The 18,700-nt window shown below is 40.1% G+C and overlaps 1 protein-coding gene across 11 annotated transcripts in view; it reads left to right on the top strand.

Annotated features, from left to right (window-relative positions):
- UPF2 (UPF2 regulator of nonsense mediated mRNA decay) overlaps window positions 1-17,217 on the top strand; it is a 48,527-nt gene extending 31,310 nt beyond the window's left edge. For 4 of the 11 annotated variants that reach the window (XM_015869531.3, XM_015869361.3, XM_085512123.1 and 1 more), the window contains 7 exons: window positions 2,063-2,202; window positions 3,025-3,129; window positions 4,388-4,486; window positions 5,184-5,351; window positions 8,041-8,182; window positions 11,611-11,731; window positions 15,909-17,217. In XM_015869531.3, the coding sequence (XP_015725017.1) occupies window positions 2,063-2,202; window positions 3,025-3,129; window positions 4,388-4,486; window positions 5,184-5,351; window positions 8,041-8,182; window positions 11,611-11,731; window positions 15,909-15,918 (785 nt within the window). In that variant the 3' untranslated portion in view covers window positions 15,919-17,217. Of the gene's footprint in view, window positions 1-2,062; window positions 2,203-3,024; window positions 3,130-4,387; window positions 4,487-5,183; window positions 5,352-8,040; window positions 8,183-11,610; window positions 11,732-14,613; window positions 14,791-15,908 lie in introns of those variants that run through there. The other 7 variants (XM_085512135.1, XM_085512097.1, XM_085512105.1 and 4 more) reach the window with 3 other exon arrangements.
- The last annotated feature ends 1,483 nt before the right edge of the window (window positions 17,218-18,700 follow it).

Below are 18,700 nucleotides of genomic sequence, written 5' to 3'. Positions count from 1 at the left end.
AGTATGATAAGTAAGAAGTAACTTCATTCATTGCATAAATTGTAATATTCTTTCGCAAGGCACACAGGAATTCCTTTGTACAAATCATAAGGACTTTTTTTTCTCAGAGTTGTTGTGGCTGTAACAGTGGAATTCAGTGTAGTTAAGTGTGTTTGGGGGGGATTTGTTCACTGACTACGAGCCAGTGCTGGAGAACAACATTTTATTGTGTTTGTTCTGGCACCAGCAAAACTCAACAGTCCAACCTTTTAAAATGGGACCTTCCCCCCTCTCTTCCTACTGAAATGTGCTGGTTTTGTGATACTGTTTATTTACTGATAAGCTTCTGTATGAGGTGGGATAGTTCCAAGGCCTGCTATTAGGACTGTTTGATGTTGGTCTCAGGAAGGTCACATCTACCTCTTTGGTCTGTGATGGCTGTGATGACAGATGTGAACGTGTATGCAGGAAACTAGGGTTTTTTCTTCAGTAAGAGCTTTACTAAAACTACAGTTCATGAGCTGTTTGTTTCCACAACTCATTGGTCCATGAACAACAACACCAAGAGCGTGTTGTGCTAAAGATCATGATGTGCTTTGCTTTTTTTCAGTCTCATGTGTAACTCAGACAGAAGAGCGGGATACGGTGTTCACAGGATCCCAGAATGACCCGGGTTGGAAGGGACCTCAAGGATCATGTAGTTCCAACCCCCCTGCCTGGCAGGGCCACCAAACATACACCTTTACTAGATCAGGTTGCCCAGGGCCCCATCCAACCTGGTTTTGAACACCTCCAAGGACGGGGCATCCACAACCTCCCTGGGCAGCCTGTTCCAGGGCCTAAGCACTCTCCTAGTGAAGAACTTCCCCCTAACACCCAACCTAAATCTTCCCTCTTTTAACTTAAAACCATTTCCCCTTGTCCTGCTATTGTCAGCCCTTTCGAAGAGTTTACTCCTCACCTGGGAGTAAGTTCCCTTCAGGTATTGAAAGGCTGCAATGAGGTCACCCCGCAACCTTCTCTTCTCCAGGCTGAACAAGCCCAACTCCCTCAGCCTGTCCTCATAGGGGAGGTGCTCCAGCCCCCTGATCATCATGTTGTGTGCAGACCTTGGGTTGTGGTTTGGCCCCTTCTTGTACCACTCTAGTGATTTGTTTTCTTGTTATAAGAATGGTTGGAAGAACTTTTTGCGCAGTTATATGAAGCAGCACAGATTTTGAAGAGCACAGCATTTATAAGAAAGGCAAAATAATGCTCTAGAAACCTCTTGAGTGTGAAATAAGGTTGTGTGTATGTGTTCACACCCAGCTGAAATCTTAACTATCTGCCATGTAGTCATATACACGGATCATTTCATTTTGTCTCATTGAAGTATAGCTGTAAAGATTCACCTCTTCTTAAGCTGCAATTCCTGATCTTAGCTGTTGCCTTTTGAGATCTTGTGAAGAGATCTTTAAAAGCAGCTGGAGGCGGAGCAAAAAAAAACCTCACCAAAACTCTGGTATGCCCCAAACTACTTGTCTATTCACAATTCAGCCCTCTGGTTAAGAACTGCATACTGCTGCATTTGTTGTGTGTGTGTGGCAGGGAATGAATGAGGAATGCCCCGAGCACAGATGTGATGTGTTCATTTGCTGTTCAGAAATCTTCAAGCTAACAGTCAGCCCTTAGTGTGTGCTTAGTAAGATTTTGAAGTACGAATGTTAAACTGTATGGCAACTGGATTGACTCCTTAGAAAACGAGATTTACTGAGTTCTGGAAGGCCGACGTTGGCATCACTTTCTGGTTGATGGAGCCTCCTCTGGAGGATTTAGTGGCTTTGTAGGTTAATGTGGGGGAAGAAAAAAATTAGCACATACTGCTTTATCTCATACAGGCTCTTAAAGTTTGTTTTGGTTTGCAGTGGATGCCTTAATTTTGCAGCTTCTTGAAAAGAAAGCAGAGGCTTAGTGATTTGCACTTCATTCCTTGCACACCGAGTTAACTAGAATGGCTTGAAGATTTACACTTCAGTGCAATTTCAGTAGTTCCTTTTTTTTTTTTTTTTTTTTGCAGTGCTCTAATTGTTTCTTCAAATTGCAGGTCTTGTGAATGACAAAGATTCCAAAGATACTATTACAGAAGGAGAGAATCTGGAAGAAGATGAAGAAGAAGAAGAAGGTGGAGCAGAAACAGAGGAACAGTCTGGAAATGAAAGTGAAGTCAATGAGCCAGAAGAAGAGGTGAACTTAATGATTTATCTTGTCTTGTGTTTAAAAAAGAAAGAAAAAAAGAAAGAAAGGAGTAATTTTGATACTTTTATCTTAGTTTGGTGCTTTCTGAAGCCCTTGTATGTCACAAGGTGTTAGCTGGTGAGGTAGGGTATGCACAACCAGGTCAGTACACTGAGGGTATCTCTGTCCCAGTTTATATATACAGAAACTGGAATGCAGAGTGTCTGAGACTCAAGAGAAGCTGGTAGAAACTTGAACTGTCACTTTTACTCAGTGTGCTGCTCTCTAGCAGGAAGTCTGGTATTTTGGCATGAAAATATGTTCAGATCATTGTCTTTATCTGTTGTAGAAGCAAATGTATTGACTGGATGGATGACAAAGCAGTCGTGTAGTAAAAATAGCAGGTATTCAGAGTATGCCAACATAATGTGAATAAATAATATTTATAGAGAGAAACAACCTTCCTTGTTTACTGTGCCAGTAATCTTTTGAATCAAAAGTGGCGCAGCCAATAAAAAAGCAGACATGTACATAAAAATTCTAACTTGTCACGATGACCCAGCAAAGTTGACATGACAATGTTAGTATTATGATAAAATAAATGTATCAAGGAAATAGGCAATGCTTTTTCTTCTGTGTTTGGGATACCAATAAGCTGTCTTCCAGTTGATGACTCTCAGCATTGAAGTTTATGAAGTTATGATGATTGAATAGAACCAGTTATGTAGGGCCTTGTATTCTTCATAAATCAACTAGCAAATAAGTCTTAAGTTTTTAATCTTAAAAACAGTTAAAAATTTATTCTCAAATAATAAACATAAAATATTTCAGGAGGGCTCTGACAATGAGGAAGAGGAAGGCGAAGAAGAGGAGGAAGAAAACACTGATTATCTTACAGATTCTAATAAGGAAAATGAAACAGATGAGGAAAATACAGTACGTATCATTGCTTTAGGAAAGTGATTTATGCTGCTCTGTTTTACTTTAGTAAATGCTTTTTTTTAGCCAGTGCTTCTCATAATGTAATTGGGAAAACACACCAAGAATGCTCCTTGATATTCTTTCTGATGTGTTTTAGATCTTCTATTGCAGACTTTCACTATTAGTTTCTGAAAATACTCATTTAATAAACTTTACTACAACATGGATTCACAGGACTGTGTATTTTCACAGGTAGGTAGACTGGAAAAGATTGCATAAGTGATGGTTTTGCAATACCTGCAATGGTAGCAAGCTGGTACGGTACAGGGTAAGCTAGTTAGTCTGCAGTCTGTCTCAGAACTAAAAAGGAGACAAATGAAAAAGTGCAGAACACCTAAAATACAGGTTTTTCAGATGGCAAATGGCAATATCTGTACCAAACAACCTGAGTAAACCTAAATTGTAGTAATGATCACTATAAAACAGCATATTGTGGTGCTAGGTTTAAAAAGCAGCATATAAAAGCAGTTTTTTGTAATCCATGTTGTTATATTGAGCAGAATAAACTTCAGCATTGAATATAGCGAAGAGACAAGTAGCATTGTTGCCAGAAGCTGAACTGAGCTCCAGCACTGTGTGGATAGTGGCCTATACTTAGTACTAGTCTGCTGTTTTAAGTATTAGGGCATTGGAACATGACAAATGGTGCTCATGACATCCTGCTGCTCTGATGAATCCCAGTTCCAATTTTAGGTATTGCTGACTAAGAAAGGACTTCTTTACTAGTTTTGTGTTTCACTTGAAAAAAAGTTTAGTTATTTTTTCCAAGTGGCGAGCTATACTGAGAGACACATTAAAGTAATATTTTTCTTGTCACATTATGCTTTCCAAATACTGAAGAATGGTATTTGTCCTGAAAACACCATGTAACTTCATGGACCTCAAGGGAAAATTAGTTACATTAGTTGTGTTGGGGGGTAGATATCTCCTTGTATTGTTGTCAACTCTGTGTATAGTCTTATGGATGCTCATGCTGTGTGTTCAGAATGTTATGAGTGACCGACCTTCGTAACAATGATGGATGCAGCAAGTTTCAGAGAATATTACTTTGAGAAAATAATCCAGGCTTCAACTTTTTGTAACTTTTCAAAAGACTTTTGTGTATGTCATGGAAGCTACATCAGTATTTTTCACTTTACTTCTAAATTGAATCTTCATATTTCTGATACTGATGTAATGGTGTTTGTTCTTTTTTTAACCGCCATTGTAATAGGAAGTAATGATTAAAGGAGGAGGACTTAAACACGTCCCTTGTGCAGAAGATGAGGACTTCATTCAGGCGTTAGATAAAATGATGTTGGAAAATCTTCAGGTATAAGTTTCATTTTCTTCAGTTGATGTAGTTGTACAACTCATGTTTAAGTAACTGATTAATGCAAATCTAGCAATACTAAAGAATGACTTTTTTTTTTTTCCTTGTGACCTCTCTTTTGCAATTGATGCGCTTGGATAAGTTGCTTTCAGATATTTAATAGTTCATCCAGTGAATATGACATAGTCACAGGTATTTTATTGGATGAATAACTGCATCAGATATTAGGCAGTGCTTTTGACTTTAATATAGACTACCCAAGCCTAGCTTTATTAATAGGTCTAAAATGTAGTTGCACTTATTTAATGTAACTAAGTGCTGTATAGGATTGTCAATCACATCAGGTAAATATTTGAAAATATACTATATTAATATACTAAATATACTGCAAACCCTGAGTGCAGGAATACATTAATAGTATGCAGCAAAAATTGCAAAATACATAATGTTTGCTCTCAAGTGTCCATTCAAGTTGTTTTTCCTTCACAGTTAAATTTTAAGTATTCTGCCCTTGTAACTTCCTTCTTCACAAGCAAGGAAGCCAGAGGAAAATGCAGTAATGCCCTGTGAACTTATTTATATGTACTCTGCGTTCTTGGAATGCTAAAGTTTTTCTCATTCATAAACACGTGAACATTGACAGACTTACTGACATTTTAAGCATTTATCATTTATGCAGTTTACTTTCTTTTAATAGCAACGGAGTGGTGAATCAGTTAAAGTGCATCAGCTGGATGTTGCTATTCCTCTGCATCTCAAAAGCCAACTGAAGAAGGGTCCCCCAATTGGAAGTGGGGAAGGAGAGTCAGAGTCTGGAGACACCATGCCCTTCGTCATGTTAACACGAAAAGGCAACAAACAGCAGGTAAGAGACTGTGTCAAGTATAGATTCTCCCCTTCAAATGGGGAGGAGGGAACTTTCACTTTTTAAGTCATAGACCAACTTTGACAGACAGGGGATGTTTTATTTCTTCATCATTTTCTCTGAGTAAGGTACAGACCTCTTAACTTACAAATACAGAAAATACTATATTGAGTTCCCTGGAATTTTTTTCTTTTTTTTAAACAGAAATCAGGTGTAACAGTTCTGTAGTTAAATTGCACCATTGTTAATTTTGTTTGCTGATTACACTTTACTGTTACAGTAAGACAGTGTTTTCTGTCTATTAAATCCTGTTGAAGATGAATGCTTGCAGTTGGCAGACTGACTGAAAGTTGAAAGGGGAGGGGAAGGAGAGGTGAAGAATCACTGCAAATCTCAGATTCTGCAGATATTGCTGAGAACACATTCAGCTTCAAATCAGCATATCTAATGTTTGTTAAATTTCCTTTCCTAAGTAACAGTCAATTGGCTGAATCTGTTCAACTTGCAGAACAGTCATTATCTCTGAGGGCTGTTTTAGGGGTATCTTCCAGAATGAACTGGATGAATTTTTTCAGGGTTTATATGGAAACGGAGCCATCTCTGTAATTCTATGAAATCTTGTTGATTTTAAAAAAACAAATTAACAGAAATCACACCTTGCTTTATGCAGCCAAACACATTTGTCTTAGCTCTTTTCTCATGTGTATGTGTGAATGTTGCTAGGTCAGTAAATGCACAATATACAAATAAATATGCACATATATGTCTTTAAAAGACCTAAATCAGGACAAAACTTGTCTTTTCAATTGTGTAAACTGATGATGAAAGCGAATGACTCTAGTGAGTTTGTGAACTGCAAAAATAAGGCTTTGTTTCATTCCCTCAGTCAGCACCTTTCAATTATTTACTTTGTTTTTGATGTTCGTTACCTGAATTTCTGCACTAGTCTGAAGTAGCTGAGGTATATAAAGCAGAAACAGAATCTTCTGCTTTTTACGAATCTGTGTGGAAAGTGAGGTCTGTTACCACAAATAGTGGAACTAGTAAGTGTGATTCCATATCTGCTTTTTAAGCTTCATTATTCAGTTAAGAAAATACTGTGCCTAAGCTCTTTTGGAGCAAAAATGGTGTTACCTGCTTGAGTAGGCTTATACAACTTAAGTTTAGTACTGGCTAACTGATTAACTTACTGCATTTGTTGGGTTAATTCTGTTTTTCTGGGGCTTGAAAGTTGCATATGAAGCTTTAAACAAGTTTCATTAGGGAATTCTTAACTATTGTCATTGAGCAGGAAAGGGATTTAGAGAACTCTGAAAACAAACAGATGAAAACTAAATCCCCACAGTGTTTGGCTCTGTCAGGGTAATTTACAGGGAATACCTGGAGTTACCAACAATTTTAAGGTCTTCGTACTCTGAGGGGAAAGTATTGCTGGCATTCTGTGGCTTGAAAAAGAAAGCAGAACTTGTTCAGTAGCTTTCCCTCCCTCTTCCCCCACTGTTTGCTTTTGGGAGTAGGCTCTTCCTGCCAAAACTCCTCCAAGTGTTTCTAGAAATGTTTTAAAAAGGAAAAAAAAAAGAAGTCTGGACTACCAAACTACTCCAACTCTTGAGTCAGTGAAAGGCTTCTTTGTCCATAGTTGTGCATTCAGGAGAAAAAAAAGCTTGTTTTCCTGTTAAAACTGACTACTGTGCAGGAAAGAAGAGGTGGAGTTGGAAATAATTGTTTCTTATAATTCTGTTCTAACATCTGTGAGCAGAATGTGCACTGAGTTGGGCAGTATTGGATACCTGATTTACTCGTAACTTCTAGCCGTAAGCTTTCAGAACTCTAAACACAGGCAGAAAGATTATCCAGACAACCTGGAGGGCTGAAAGTAATTTTTTATCATGAATCACATGGTAAGCATCACCACCTCACTGCAGTGTCAACCTAATAATTTCCTATCATTATGTTTGATCTCCTGCTCTTTGCTAAAGGTAGTGCTGCATCAAGAAATCTTTGCTGTTAAGGAAGTATTTACTGATGAAAATGAAATCTGATGGGCTTCCTTCTAGGGATTGATTTTTCATAGTTGACATCCACCCATTAAAAGCTCAGTTCACATGCCAGCGTTCAGCCTGATGTTATGGGGCATTGCCTACAAGGTTTTGGATAGACCAGTCTAACAATAGTTGTCCTGCCACTGTACACAGAAGTTGTGTGACAAAACTCACAGAAGTTGTAGCAGTAGAAATAAACACCATTATTGGAAATCACCCTTTAGCATCAGCCACAAAACATGAGAGAACAAGGGGAAATAAGCGTTGGCATCGTAAGGGGAGAGATCCAAGATGGTAACAGCATTGGATTATGAACACAAATGGGTGAAATAAATTTAGAATGTTCTCCTGTGGAAATAAAAGCTTAACAAAGATCTTTTCCATGGACAGCTTTCGAAATCTCAGTTGTAGTTTTCAGACAGACAGTACTTCTGAGGGGGTAGTACTGAGCTCACCTTTAAAGTAACCTAAGATGGATGAAATGTGTTCAGTGTGCATATGTAGATGTTTGGCTTGTTGGCATGGAGAAAACAATTAAAGTTGATACCACTGTTCACTCCTTCTGTCTTTTGGCTTTTTTAATGTAGGGCATTTTTTTGTTAGGTTGTTGTTCTGTGATGGGCACTTAAATATATTTTTATTTGCAGTTTAAGATCTTAAATGTACCAATGTCTTCCCAACTTGCTGCAAACCACTGGAACCAACAGCAAGCTGAGCAGGAGGAGAGAATGCGGATGAAAAAGCTCACTTTGGATATCAATGAACGCCAGGAACAAGAAGATTACCAGGGTAAGAAAATAAGAGCATACCTCATTTTTATCATCAGAAGGTTTGCAGAAATATCTGTGATAATTAGCAGTACAAGTTCTGAATATTCATTTGTTGCACTTAATGGAAAAACTCTACTTTGGTTCATCCTTTGTTACATTCTCCCTGTTCTCTGTGTTCAACAGTTATTGCAGCTCTTCAGTGAAAGAGAGTTTTAAAGTGGGTCTCAATAAATATGAGCGTTTCTGTTTAGTTTGGAAGAGTAGAAGAACTGGGATTACCGTTTCCTTTAATAACAATTCAAAAAGGCCTACCACAACATTAATCTGCTGTTTGTGGCGTTGTCTCAGTTACTGGAAGAGAATTGAGTTGGATGCAAGAAACGTTAATTCTATACAATTAAAGCTCTTGTTTTTAGGTGTAAATAGACAAAAGTATTTTGAGTCTTGAAGTTAAGACTTGAAAATGTTAAGTGGAAACCTCTGCCTAATAAATGGAATCTGTCCCCTCAGCTTCATGTTGCTGGATGTTCCAGGAGCTCTACAAGTCTGGAATGCAGGAAGAACATATTAACAAAGTTTCATACCAATTTCATGATCCCTTTTTAAGGATACAGAGACAAGCAGTTTGGAAAGGGGGCAAATGGAAACAGTACCACAAACTCTATGTATCCCCTAAACTACTGCGCTGAATATATTTGAGTTTTGTTTCAGGCTCAGCTTTCTTTGGCTTACTCAAACAGCAAACAAAGTCAAAACGAAATTGGTGGTATTCAGTTCTTACGCTTTTTCCATTTAACGTCTCTGAAGTTCCTGCTCTTTATTTTTTTATTGTAAGAATGTTGCAATCTGGTGGTAATCACAGGATGAGTAGTTAATTATCAGGAAATCTCATTTAATGTGTTTAGTGAAAGGTCATTATTCATCATGAAATGGAAAAATTTAAATTAAAGCAGCTCTAATTGGGAGGGGGGAGGAAAAAAAAATCCCCATAAAATCAACCCACAGTATCTAACACCTCCAAGACGCTGCCTTTTATAAAGCCCCCTTATTGAAAAGAAGCAGTAGATGTCAGAATTACACTCTTACATGCTTTTTTCAGACTTCTGATGAGTTTCCCTCATTAATGACAATTCTACTACTTTTCTAGTGGTCAGGGTGTTTGTATTCCTGGTTTATTTCAACTTGGCCTATGAATTTGTGGGTATCTCTAAGAATGAGTCTGTTTAATGTATTATTTTATTCTAATTATGCTTCCCATCCAGAAAAAGATCACGTTCATTTTGTCGTAGTGAAATGAATAAGGCACCTGATATTAATGGATTAATACTGATTATTAACCAGTAAGCAATTTCTTTTTGCTCTTAGATGATTTTCTTTCTAGGAGCTGTTTGTAAGGTGTTCATTCAAGGGAGAAATCAACAACGAAGAAACAGCTTTTCCTGCAACTGATCTCAGTTTTAAAATTGGTTCATTTCTCTTCATTCCCAATAAGTAACACAAATCAAGTAGCATTCCTGTTTAAATCTATTTGTGTGTGTGTGTACACACAATTTTAAGTATATATGTGTGTGTTAAAATGTTGTGTGGTTGATTGGTCCTTTTGAAGAGTCTTTGCCTGTAACAAGTTGGTGCATATACACAGACATGAAAGAAAGGGTTGGTTTTAAGCTTCTGTTTCAGGCTTTGAAGTTACCAAGGGAGTTAGAACTAATAGAGTTCCTCAAGGTCGTCCTTGCATATGTACCTAACCTATGTAAATGATAAAAGCCATAATGAATGAAAATTCACCTGTGTGAAGTACTTCAGAGTACTATTAAATAAATCACATTTTGTAGTGCTGATTATTGTTACAGGCAAATTAATGTAGCTATGTATTCGGTACTGGGTGACTCTACACCAAAGTACAAGTCTGAATTAGATGCTGCTTCTCTAGAAGATGGGCAGCGCACCCTCAGCCCAGCTAATCCATTGTGTTCTTCTGCCATTTCTTCTTTCCTTTAGCTTCTCATTTTCTGTTTCTCAGTTACTGACTTTCCACAAATTCCACTGGTTCTTTTTTCACAAAGAGGACAGACGTGTACATGGTTCACTGCTTCCAGCACCAGCCTGACAGCGTACCATAATCTCTTATTTTCTACCTGATCTTATCACTGCATTGTTGTGGAGATCTATCCTGTATACAGAATTGCTTTGTAAGATATTACTTTCTGATGTTCACAAACATGGCCATTCAATGTCCTGAATGGCTTTCTTTGCCTTTTTTTCCAGGTTTTGACATGGTTTGCTAACTATTGACACCAATACTGCGCCTTAAATCTTTCATAGGTTCATAGTTTCTCCAATACTGGACGGTAGCTCACTGAAAGCTTTGCATGCATTTCGTACATGAGCGTACAATCCCATGAGACTCCAGTTCTGACTTGTGCAAGTCTTTGGGAGAGTGGTGGAAGTTTGTTTCCTACAGGCGATGTGTCTGCAGTTCCAAATTGGAGATTGGCAGAGATTAGAGAACCAGACAGAGCAGACTTTCAAATGTAATCTGTTTAACAGCTTATTCCACTTCTTATTCCATTGAACAATGAAGAGTCTTGCACAGGTAGATTGTAAGAAGTATTTCTGTTCAGTGCACTAACATGTAAGCAGAGATCATGTGAAAGTTCCTGCTGTGTATTTGTAATTATTTTGGATACTTAATAACCATTAACTCCTAAAGAGTAATTTTGTGTCTTAACAACAATGAAATGAAGTCTTGCCAATCACCAACGCATCATATTTTACCTCTCTTGAACTGCTCAAAAGTTGAGTATCCAGGGATAAAGTGGTTGTTGCGGCCTCTTCCTTCATCCACCTGCTTCTTCCCACTGATCATGTAGTGAAAAATCCCAGCCAGAAAACAGTTGGTGCAATGTAGGTCAGCTGAGTCACCCTCCTCAGGTGTCTCTTCTCTGTAAAACGATCCTATTAGGGCTTCTTTAGACAAAGACGCGACTTCTAGATGCTAATTTAGGACAAGTTTCTCACTGAGTTTTTAATTGAGAGCATCATTGTCCAAGTGTTGCTATTTCAGGGCAGTTTTATGCTATGGCTCCTGACAGTGCTGTGAACCTTTAACCCTCCTTACTGATGCAGTCAATGGCTGATATTTTTGGAAAGAAACTGTCATAGCTCCATTATGAAGCACCTGTGATGAAAGCCGCTGCTGGCAATTCCTTCTACAGGAACATCTGGAAATGCAGGTTCACACTATGGGGTACTGTGCATTTGTCTGTGCAGTTTCTTAAACAGAAAACAAAAAGCTGTGGTAGAATAGCATGCAAAATGTTGACCCAGTCGTAATGAAGTGTAAATAAGATGCCTTTTTTTTTCTACTTAATGTGCCTGTATAAATTCCTCTTCAATAAGATGTATAGAAAATGTGTTTAACTTTCTTTCTGTGTGACATTACAGAAATGTTGCAGTCTCTGGCACAGCGTCCAGCTCCAGCAAATACGAATCGTGAACGGCGGCCTCGTTACCAGCATCCAAAGGGAGCACCTAATGCAGATCTAATCTTTAAAACTGGTGGGAGGTAGGACACTCTTCTTAAATGTTTTAATTCTGGTTCTGGGCAAGTAATTACCTCCATAATCAAGACAGATAATGATCTACGTAATTCAAGTAGATCTGTTGGTTGCTTCCTTTCTGTTAAAATCCTGAGTAGCATTTTGTGCTTCTAACGTAGAACCTGTGAATACGTCCTTGGCAGAGGCTGGGAGGGCAGAGGGTTGTTTGTCAGTTATGAAGTGGTTATTAGAGCTGAGCCTCTTGTTACAGAGGAAAAGATGCAAGTCCACTTCCCTAGTGAGAGGGGGCTGCTTTTTCACTCAGAGGGTGGTGACGCACTGGAACAGGTTGCCCAAGGAGGTTGTGGATGCCCCATTCCTGCAGGCATTCAAGGCCAGGCTGGATGTGGCTCTGGGCAGCCTGGGCTGGTGGTTGACGACCCTGCACACAGCAGGGGGTTGAAACTGGGTGATTATTGTGGTCCTTTTCAACCCGGGCCATTCTATGATTCTGATCTTAATTTGGTGGCCTTGAAGTCTCTGTCCAGTATTTAAAAGCCTGAAGGGAAAGAAGATACAGCCAAGACAGGGAAGGAATAAGAAAACCTTTCACTTGTGGTGCACAGGAGCGTACCAAAAAGAGGATTAACATGAGAACTATTCTTTAGTAGTCATTCCTTAACCATTCCTTAATAGTTGCTGCATGGCTTTAATATAATCTCCATGTCTCTTTTCTCACTCAAAGTAATCTTCAGAGTAAGCTATAAAATGAGCTCTGCAGCACAAAACTAAATAGACAGAGGTTTGGATGAGATGCAGTACTTTCACATTTCTCTTTTTAAACATATATTTTGGAGGTGGAAAAATGGAGCAATGAAGAGCAGGGGAAAACTTCACCTACCAAGTGGGTCTGTCTTTGTAAGCTAGAAATAAGTTAATAATGTGTTACATCACGGCAGTGTCACCAGCATCTCTGGTATGTTCTTGTAAGCATTTTATGGCATCCTGATCTCTTATTCCACTGGGTCCCCTCCTGCTTGTATAGAAAAACCTTTTTGATAAAGGACTGTGTTTTAAAGTAACTAAATGTAGCTCAATAAAATGAGTAATGCTGCTTATTCACCTTTTTTATTTCGCTACGGCCTAATACTGCCCTAGAAATAAAAACAATTGATTTGCATTGAATTGCCATAATACCTGCAGGTGTTTCATAGCTGGCTGTGCAGTCGTCTCTTGTAGACTTTTGTCATCTGTCTCTCATACCTTGCAGCCTGTGCAAGGAGTACTCTGAAGTTACTGCTTAAATACAGCAGCATGCCCAGCAGATGTGATACTTGAACAGTTTATGTGGTTCTTTTTGAAGCTTTTTTTTCCCAAATGTTTTAGGGAAAACGTAATATAGGATTTTACCCTAAGCTGGGTCAGACATTGTCCTGAGAACAGTTTGATCAGTGTTTGCTTGCTCGGATACTTGTGCCACGTGCTTGCAGTTCTGATAAATTTTGTGTTATGCAATTTGCTCTTTGTTCCCTTTAATCTATAAGCTCCTTAGAGCAAAGACCAGGAAGTTAGTTTTAGTGGGCAAACTATTTGCAGCGTAGTGCAACAATCAGGTTTGTAGTTATGCATTGGTTGAGCCGTGTTAGTCTGTGGAAGGAAAACTGAACTCACAGCAAAGGATATTTAAGCATAGCTTTGGTTATTGAAGACTGAGTGTGCCCATGTTTTACTAGCACAGTATAGGTTATACATAACTGTCCTTTTCTTTGAGAGAGGAAATCTAGAATGAGAAGTTGTATGAGGATAGGGAAGATCTGAGTGAGTAACTCTCATAGATTCCACTGTAAAGTACAGTCTGACAGGTTCTGAAAGTTAATGGCAAGATGAGGGTATTGCTTGGCTAAGAGTAGGAGAGGATTTTGGTGTTTTAACTGCTAAACATCCCCCTAAGGACCAACATCTCAAACATCCTTCAGGAAAGTGCATCCAAGTCTTTCTATCATAATAATTGACTCAAAAATTAACAGAGGTGCCAGAGCTCTCTTGTATCTCTATATCTTTTTGGCCCTTGACAGCTGGATCTGATTTTGCAGGTATCCCTGCTTGCCCAGCAGACTGAGTGACCTCCAGAGGGCTCTTTAACCTCGAGTTTTTTGTGATTCTATCTTGGTCTAGCAGGGCCTTAACATAAATAAATGATAAAGATAACCCTGTTGCCTGACAGCAGTTTCCCCACTACAAACACATCTGTAGCCCTTTCACCTGCAATAACACTGCAGTAAGTGGGAGAGAGAGTGGATGCCAGTGGCTGTAACACAGGCGTCACAGAAATAAGAAAAATCTTTTTGTAATATTTACTGTTATTTATTGATAACCTGTTTCTGCTGTGAAATCAGCCAGCCTTCCCACTTTCGTCACATCTCTTGTTATTTGGTTGGAGCTGAACGCTGCATCAAAAATCGCAGCTTACTGCTGTTTGTAATTGCCTGCTCCTGTAGCCTCCAGCGTTAGGATGTATTAATCCTGCATGGAAAGGATTCATTCTGGGACACAAACATGTAAGGCTGACTGACCTTAAAGGTAATTTACTGTGACTCCAATTAAAAGTGGAATTCCTCAGTTTGCTTCAGCAGAACTCGGTAGACAGCCATCTTCACTCTTACCTCCAGGTCTGTAGCACTGAAAGAGGACTCTGGTTATCCAACTGTTACACTTCAGCAACTCTGAATTTACAACAGTGTTTCTTTGTGTGATATTGTCAGGAAAATACTCCTTTTAGTGAAGTGAGGGGCTGTTCTTCAGCACTGGGGAAGTGCTTTTCCTATGTTTGAAGGGGACTGAGATCCATTAAACAGCTTAGCTCAAAGAAGGAAAAATAAATAACCGCGTTGTATGATTTTCTTTCAAGCATAAGCTCCCAAGACAGAAAACAGAATCACACTGAGAGGAGTCTTCAGCAAATGTAAAGCACTTGGTAGAGTTGAGCCTTGTCTTAAAAACACCCAGTGATCTCAAAACTGACTGCTGTTCTGAAAGTGTAGCCAAGGATAGAGGACCTGTCATCGTCAAAAGGCCCACTGGGATGCGTGCATAAGCTGACAAACTAAATCATACTTAATTGGTAATTTCAGCTCTCCAGTTTGCATCTGACTCTTATTTCCCTTTAATAAAGAAGAATGAAGCATGAAGGTAATAACAGGATGTTAGGATTTTATTAGCCAAATATTCTCATAACAGTATTTGTTAATGCTGAAAAAAAGAGAGTATGGCTAATAAGGAAAAATGTGAATTTAAGCTCATGATTTCCTGTTCCAGCTGCTGGATGAGAATAATTCTTACATCATCCTCTCATAGCTGTTGTACTGACCACTGTTACATTATGAAGCTTTCCATTCACTTATTAATGGAATGTCAGAAGCCACGGGCAGTGTAAATCAGATTGCTCTTATCCTGTTCACCTCAGCCCGGCTGGCAGCCATTCCCCTATGCAGGTGTGGCAGTGTCTCAGGGGTGGACTGATGTATTCCTTGCTTTATCTTCTGAAATCTTCAGTTGTCATTTCTTTACAGTCTTCTCCATCCTTTTTGAAGATATGGGAAGACCATCACTTCAGCTGTGTCGTTTTGCTCATGGTTAAGACAGTGAAATTGTTCCCATCGGTGTTTTCTCACTAACTTAAATTCTTCCCATTTCATCTGTAACGGATTCATTCTCATTTCCTCACATGTACTGAGGTTTAGTGTTTCTGAGCATTGTTACAAGTCCCAGGTTTCTGCTCCAGGTAAAACCCCACATCTTTGTGTTGTGTGGCGTATGTGGCCACTACCAGCAGTGCAGCTGAGGATACATAACAGTACCAAACCACTGCGGAAACCTTCTCTGTTCAAATAAATGTGAAAAGTGCTGTATCTTGTAAGCTAGTTTTAGATTAACTTACTGTTTAACAAAAGCTTGAGGTTCATGCAGTAATGTAAAGAATACGGCCTGATTTATTTACATTGTAAAAGGTTTGAATATGTGATGATGCAGCTTCCTTGTGGGAGTTTGTCCTGCGTGGTCTCTTGTAAGATGTGTACTGGTAATAGAAGTATATGACTTCAGTACGTGGAGGCTACAGGCATATCAGTGTACTGCAGTGTTTGCTAATGGGGGCAGGAGGGGATATTTCACATTAAACTATTTTTTTTTTTGGTCTTTTCTTAGGAGACGTTGATCCAGCAGCAAGTGTCATTTCATTAGGTCCTGTATCTCTGATGTTGTGGATAGTGGAGTCCTCCAGCAATTAAATGAGAGCAGTGGACACATCTCAGCATGTCAGTCTAGAGCGTTCGGAATGGAAACCTGGGCCAGGCTGGGGCCGCGGGGCAGAAGCAGCCTCCTCTCTTCCCCCCAAAACCCACACAGAACACGTGGAAGCTTCCAGTCATGGCCTGCCAAATAAAAAAAAACACAAAACAAAACAAAAAAAGCTTTTTGCAATGGGAACCATGTGAGGGTTACTCTTCTCATAGGAGCCAGAAGTCAATGAATGAAATGGTCAGCTTGACCAGCAAAGCAGCTCAGTGAAAACTGCGATCAACCTGAAGCTCAGATGGATGACACTGGAATGGAAAAGGTCTCGATGGCTCAGTGTGGGGGAAAACAAAGTTCTACGCTTGATGCAAACTGTATTCTCTTTGTGTTGGAAGGATATTCTTTGGGGGCTGCGAATCTACAGCTGAAAAATGTGGAGCAAACAGCAAAATGCAAAAGAAAACTCTGATGACGTGGGAGAGCTTGTTGTGGAACATCAGCTACTCCTCACAAACCTCTGGTTAAGGAGTGACCTTTCGCTGCCAGACAAGCAGGAAAGATGGGTTGGGGAGTGGGGAGGGATGGAAAACTTAGGAGCCAAGGAGTTAAAAATGTTTGTTAAGGTTTAAAATAGAATGTGAAGTTGATTAACACGGGGTGTTGACTCATCCTGCTTAGAACAGCCTGACACCAGCCTAAGGACAGGGATATATAGCTGAGCCCATTGTATGTACCATTGAAAACCAAAACGTGCCAGTCAGCGTCACGGGGAGGTTGAGGAGTGGATCCAATGTTGCGTTGATCTCCATGGGTTGGTAAACCTCTGTGTCTATTGAAACAAACACATGAAAAAGTTTAAAAACAAACAAAAAAAAGAGATTTAAGTCTGGAAACGAGTAGGATTTTCATTTTGTTTCTTAGTAGAAGTGAGGTTTCTTGGTCTGTTCCTGACAATCTGTTATTTATTAGTGTAGGTTTTTGTTGGCTTTCAGGTAGAAGTAGTTGATTCAGTTAAGGAGCTCACCTGTATGTTATTACTAATTCCTTTGTTTTTCTTTTTCTAGCTCTTTTGAAGTTCTTTTTACCACTGTTTTTTGGTTTCTGCATGTAGGAAGGGAGACTTGTACAATTGTAACATTTCATAACGAAATGCCGCCCGATCTTCACCAGCTTCAGAAATCTGACCTTTGCCAATGCTGCAATAAAGTGTTGTAATTTAGGAGTGGTGTCTGTCTCTTTACATTGACTCCTGATTGTAAAAGCAGACCACTTGAATGATGGTCTTTAATCCAAGAATTGAGCAGGGAAGGTGGAAAAGTGGAGCTGCATGTGAAGGAGCAGACAGAGCTGTACTGGCATGTGGTGTAGGAGCCTTTAGGGCTTGGGAAGCCCTGAGCTGATTGGGGCACATGAGGTATGGACCGAGGTATGGCTGGATGTGGGATGAGAAGTGCCCTTTTACAGAAGCCATGGATTACAGCAGCCCATGTTTGGTGGTTCTGCTTTGGATGGTGACTCCATTGAACAGAGCACAGCTCACACAGCGGTGGCTTTGTATCTTTACAGCCAATTTACCCTAAACCAAGTGCTCAAGAACTGAACGCTTTGGTCGATGCTCTCCTGTGATCTGCACGTCTCACTGCTTTGCCAGCGCTGCAGGATGTTTATTTCTAGCTGACAGCCTCACATCTCATACAGTCACTCTTCTTTTCCTCCTGTGCGTTGACCCAGGTGCTCTGCGATGTCACTGGGGACAGCTGTGTGACAGGTCTGTGCTCTGCTCTCAGTGCACGGGCAGAAGATGGAGGATGTCCTTGTCCAGAGGATATCAGAGCAAGCAGTCCCAGGAGTGCTGGGAAGCAGTTAAGTGCAGAGCGTGTTCCCATCCGGGAAAGCGGACGTAGGTGGATGAGAAATTGCTTCATGTCCTTGACTGCATAAAGGATTTTTCTCCCCTATCTTATCTTCCTCTGGAAAGAATTTGGACTTGGCTCCAGGCATTTGAAGCTGAGCTTTCACTGATGCTCGCATTGAGCTGGTGAGCAGGAAGTGTGCTGTGTGCTTTACGGCATCGCAGCTGAAAGCCTCTGTGAGCGTGGGGCTGAGGTTGGGTGGTAGGAGATGATGCTTGTGAGTGGTGAGGGATCAGTGTGGTGTGGCACTGAGGGCTGTGGTTAAGAGGAGGGTGTATGGTTGGGGGTGGGGATGGTTGCATTGGATGATCCTGGTGGTCTTTTCCAACCTTAGTGATGGTGTGATTTGAGGGTAGTGAGGCTCCAAAACCCTTAAGGCTGAGATTCACTGGGGACTGCAGACATGGGCAGCGCCTCGAGGTGCAGCAGATGGACACCGTTTTTTCTCTACCTTGCAATGCTGTAATGTGATAAAATGAAAGAAATATGTATATATATAATTACTATGAATTGCTGAGTTTTCAGACTTGCTACGATTTTATTAACTCTGAAGTCCTCCCAAGAAAGGAGTCTGTTCTGTCTGTCCTGCAGATGGAATTGCCAAGCACAGCCGCAGCTGATGCACCCCAGGTAATTTGGTGCATGTGAAGGCGCAGATAACGACACCTGCATTGTGAGAGCTGCCTGCTTTGCTCATCTCTTCCCTTTATTAGCCGCCCTGTTCCCTCGCAGCAGTGATTGTGTGCTTGGCAGAGGCGCTCCTGCAGTTTGCTGATGCCGAATTCTCTT

This window comes from Coturnix japonica, chromosome 1 (assembly GCF_054131305.1).
Source record: "Coturnix japonica strain WE chromosome 1, WE-NBRP24, whole genome shotgun sequence".
Classification (NCBI taxonomy): Eukaryota; Metazoa; Chordata; class Aves; order Galliformes; family Phasianidae; genus Coturnix; species Coturnix japonica.
The sequence above is the reverse complement of the archived record's forward strand: the minus strand, read 5'-3'. Positions and strand labels throughout refer to the sequence as shown.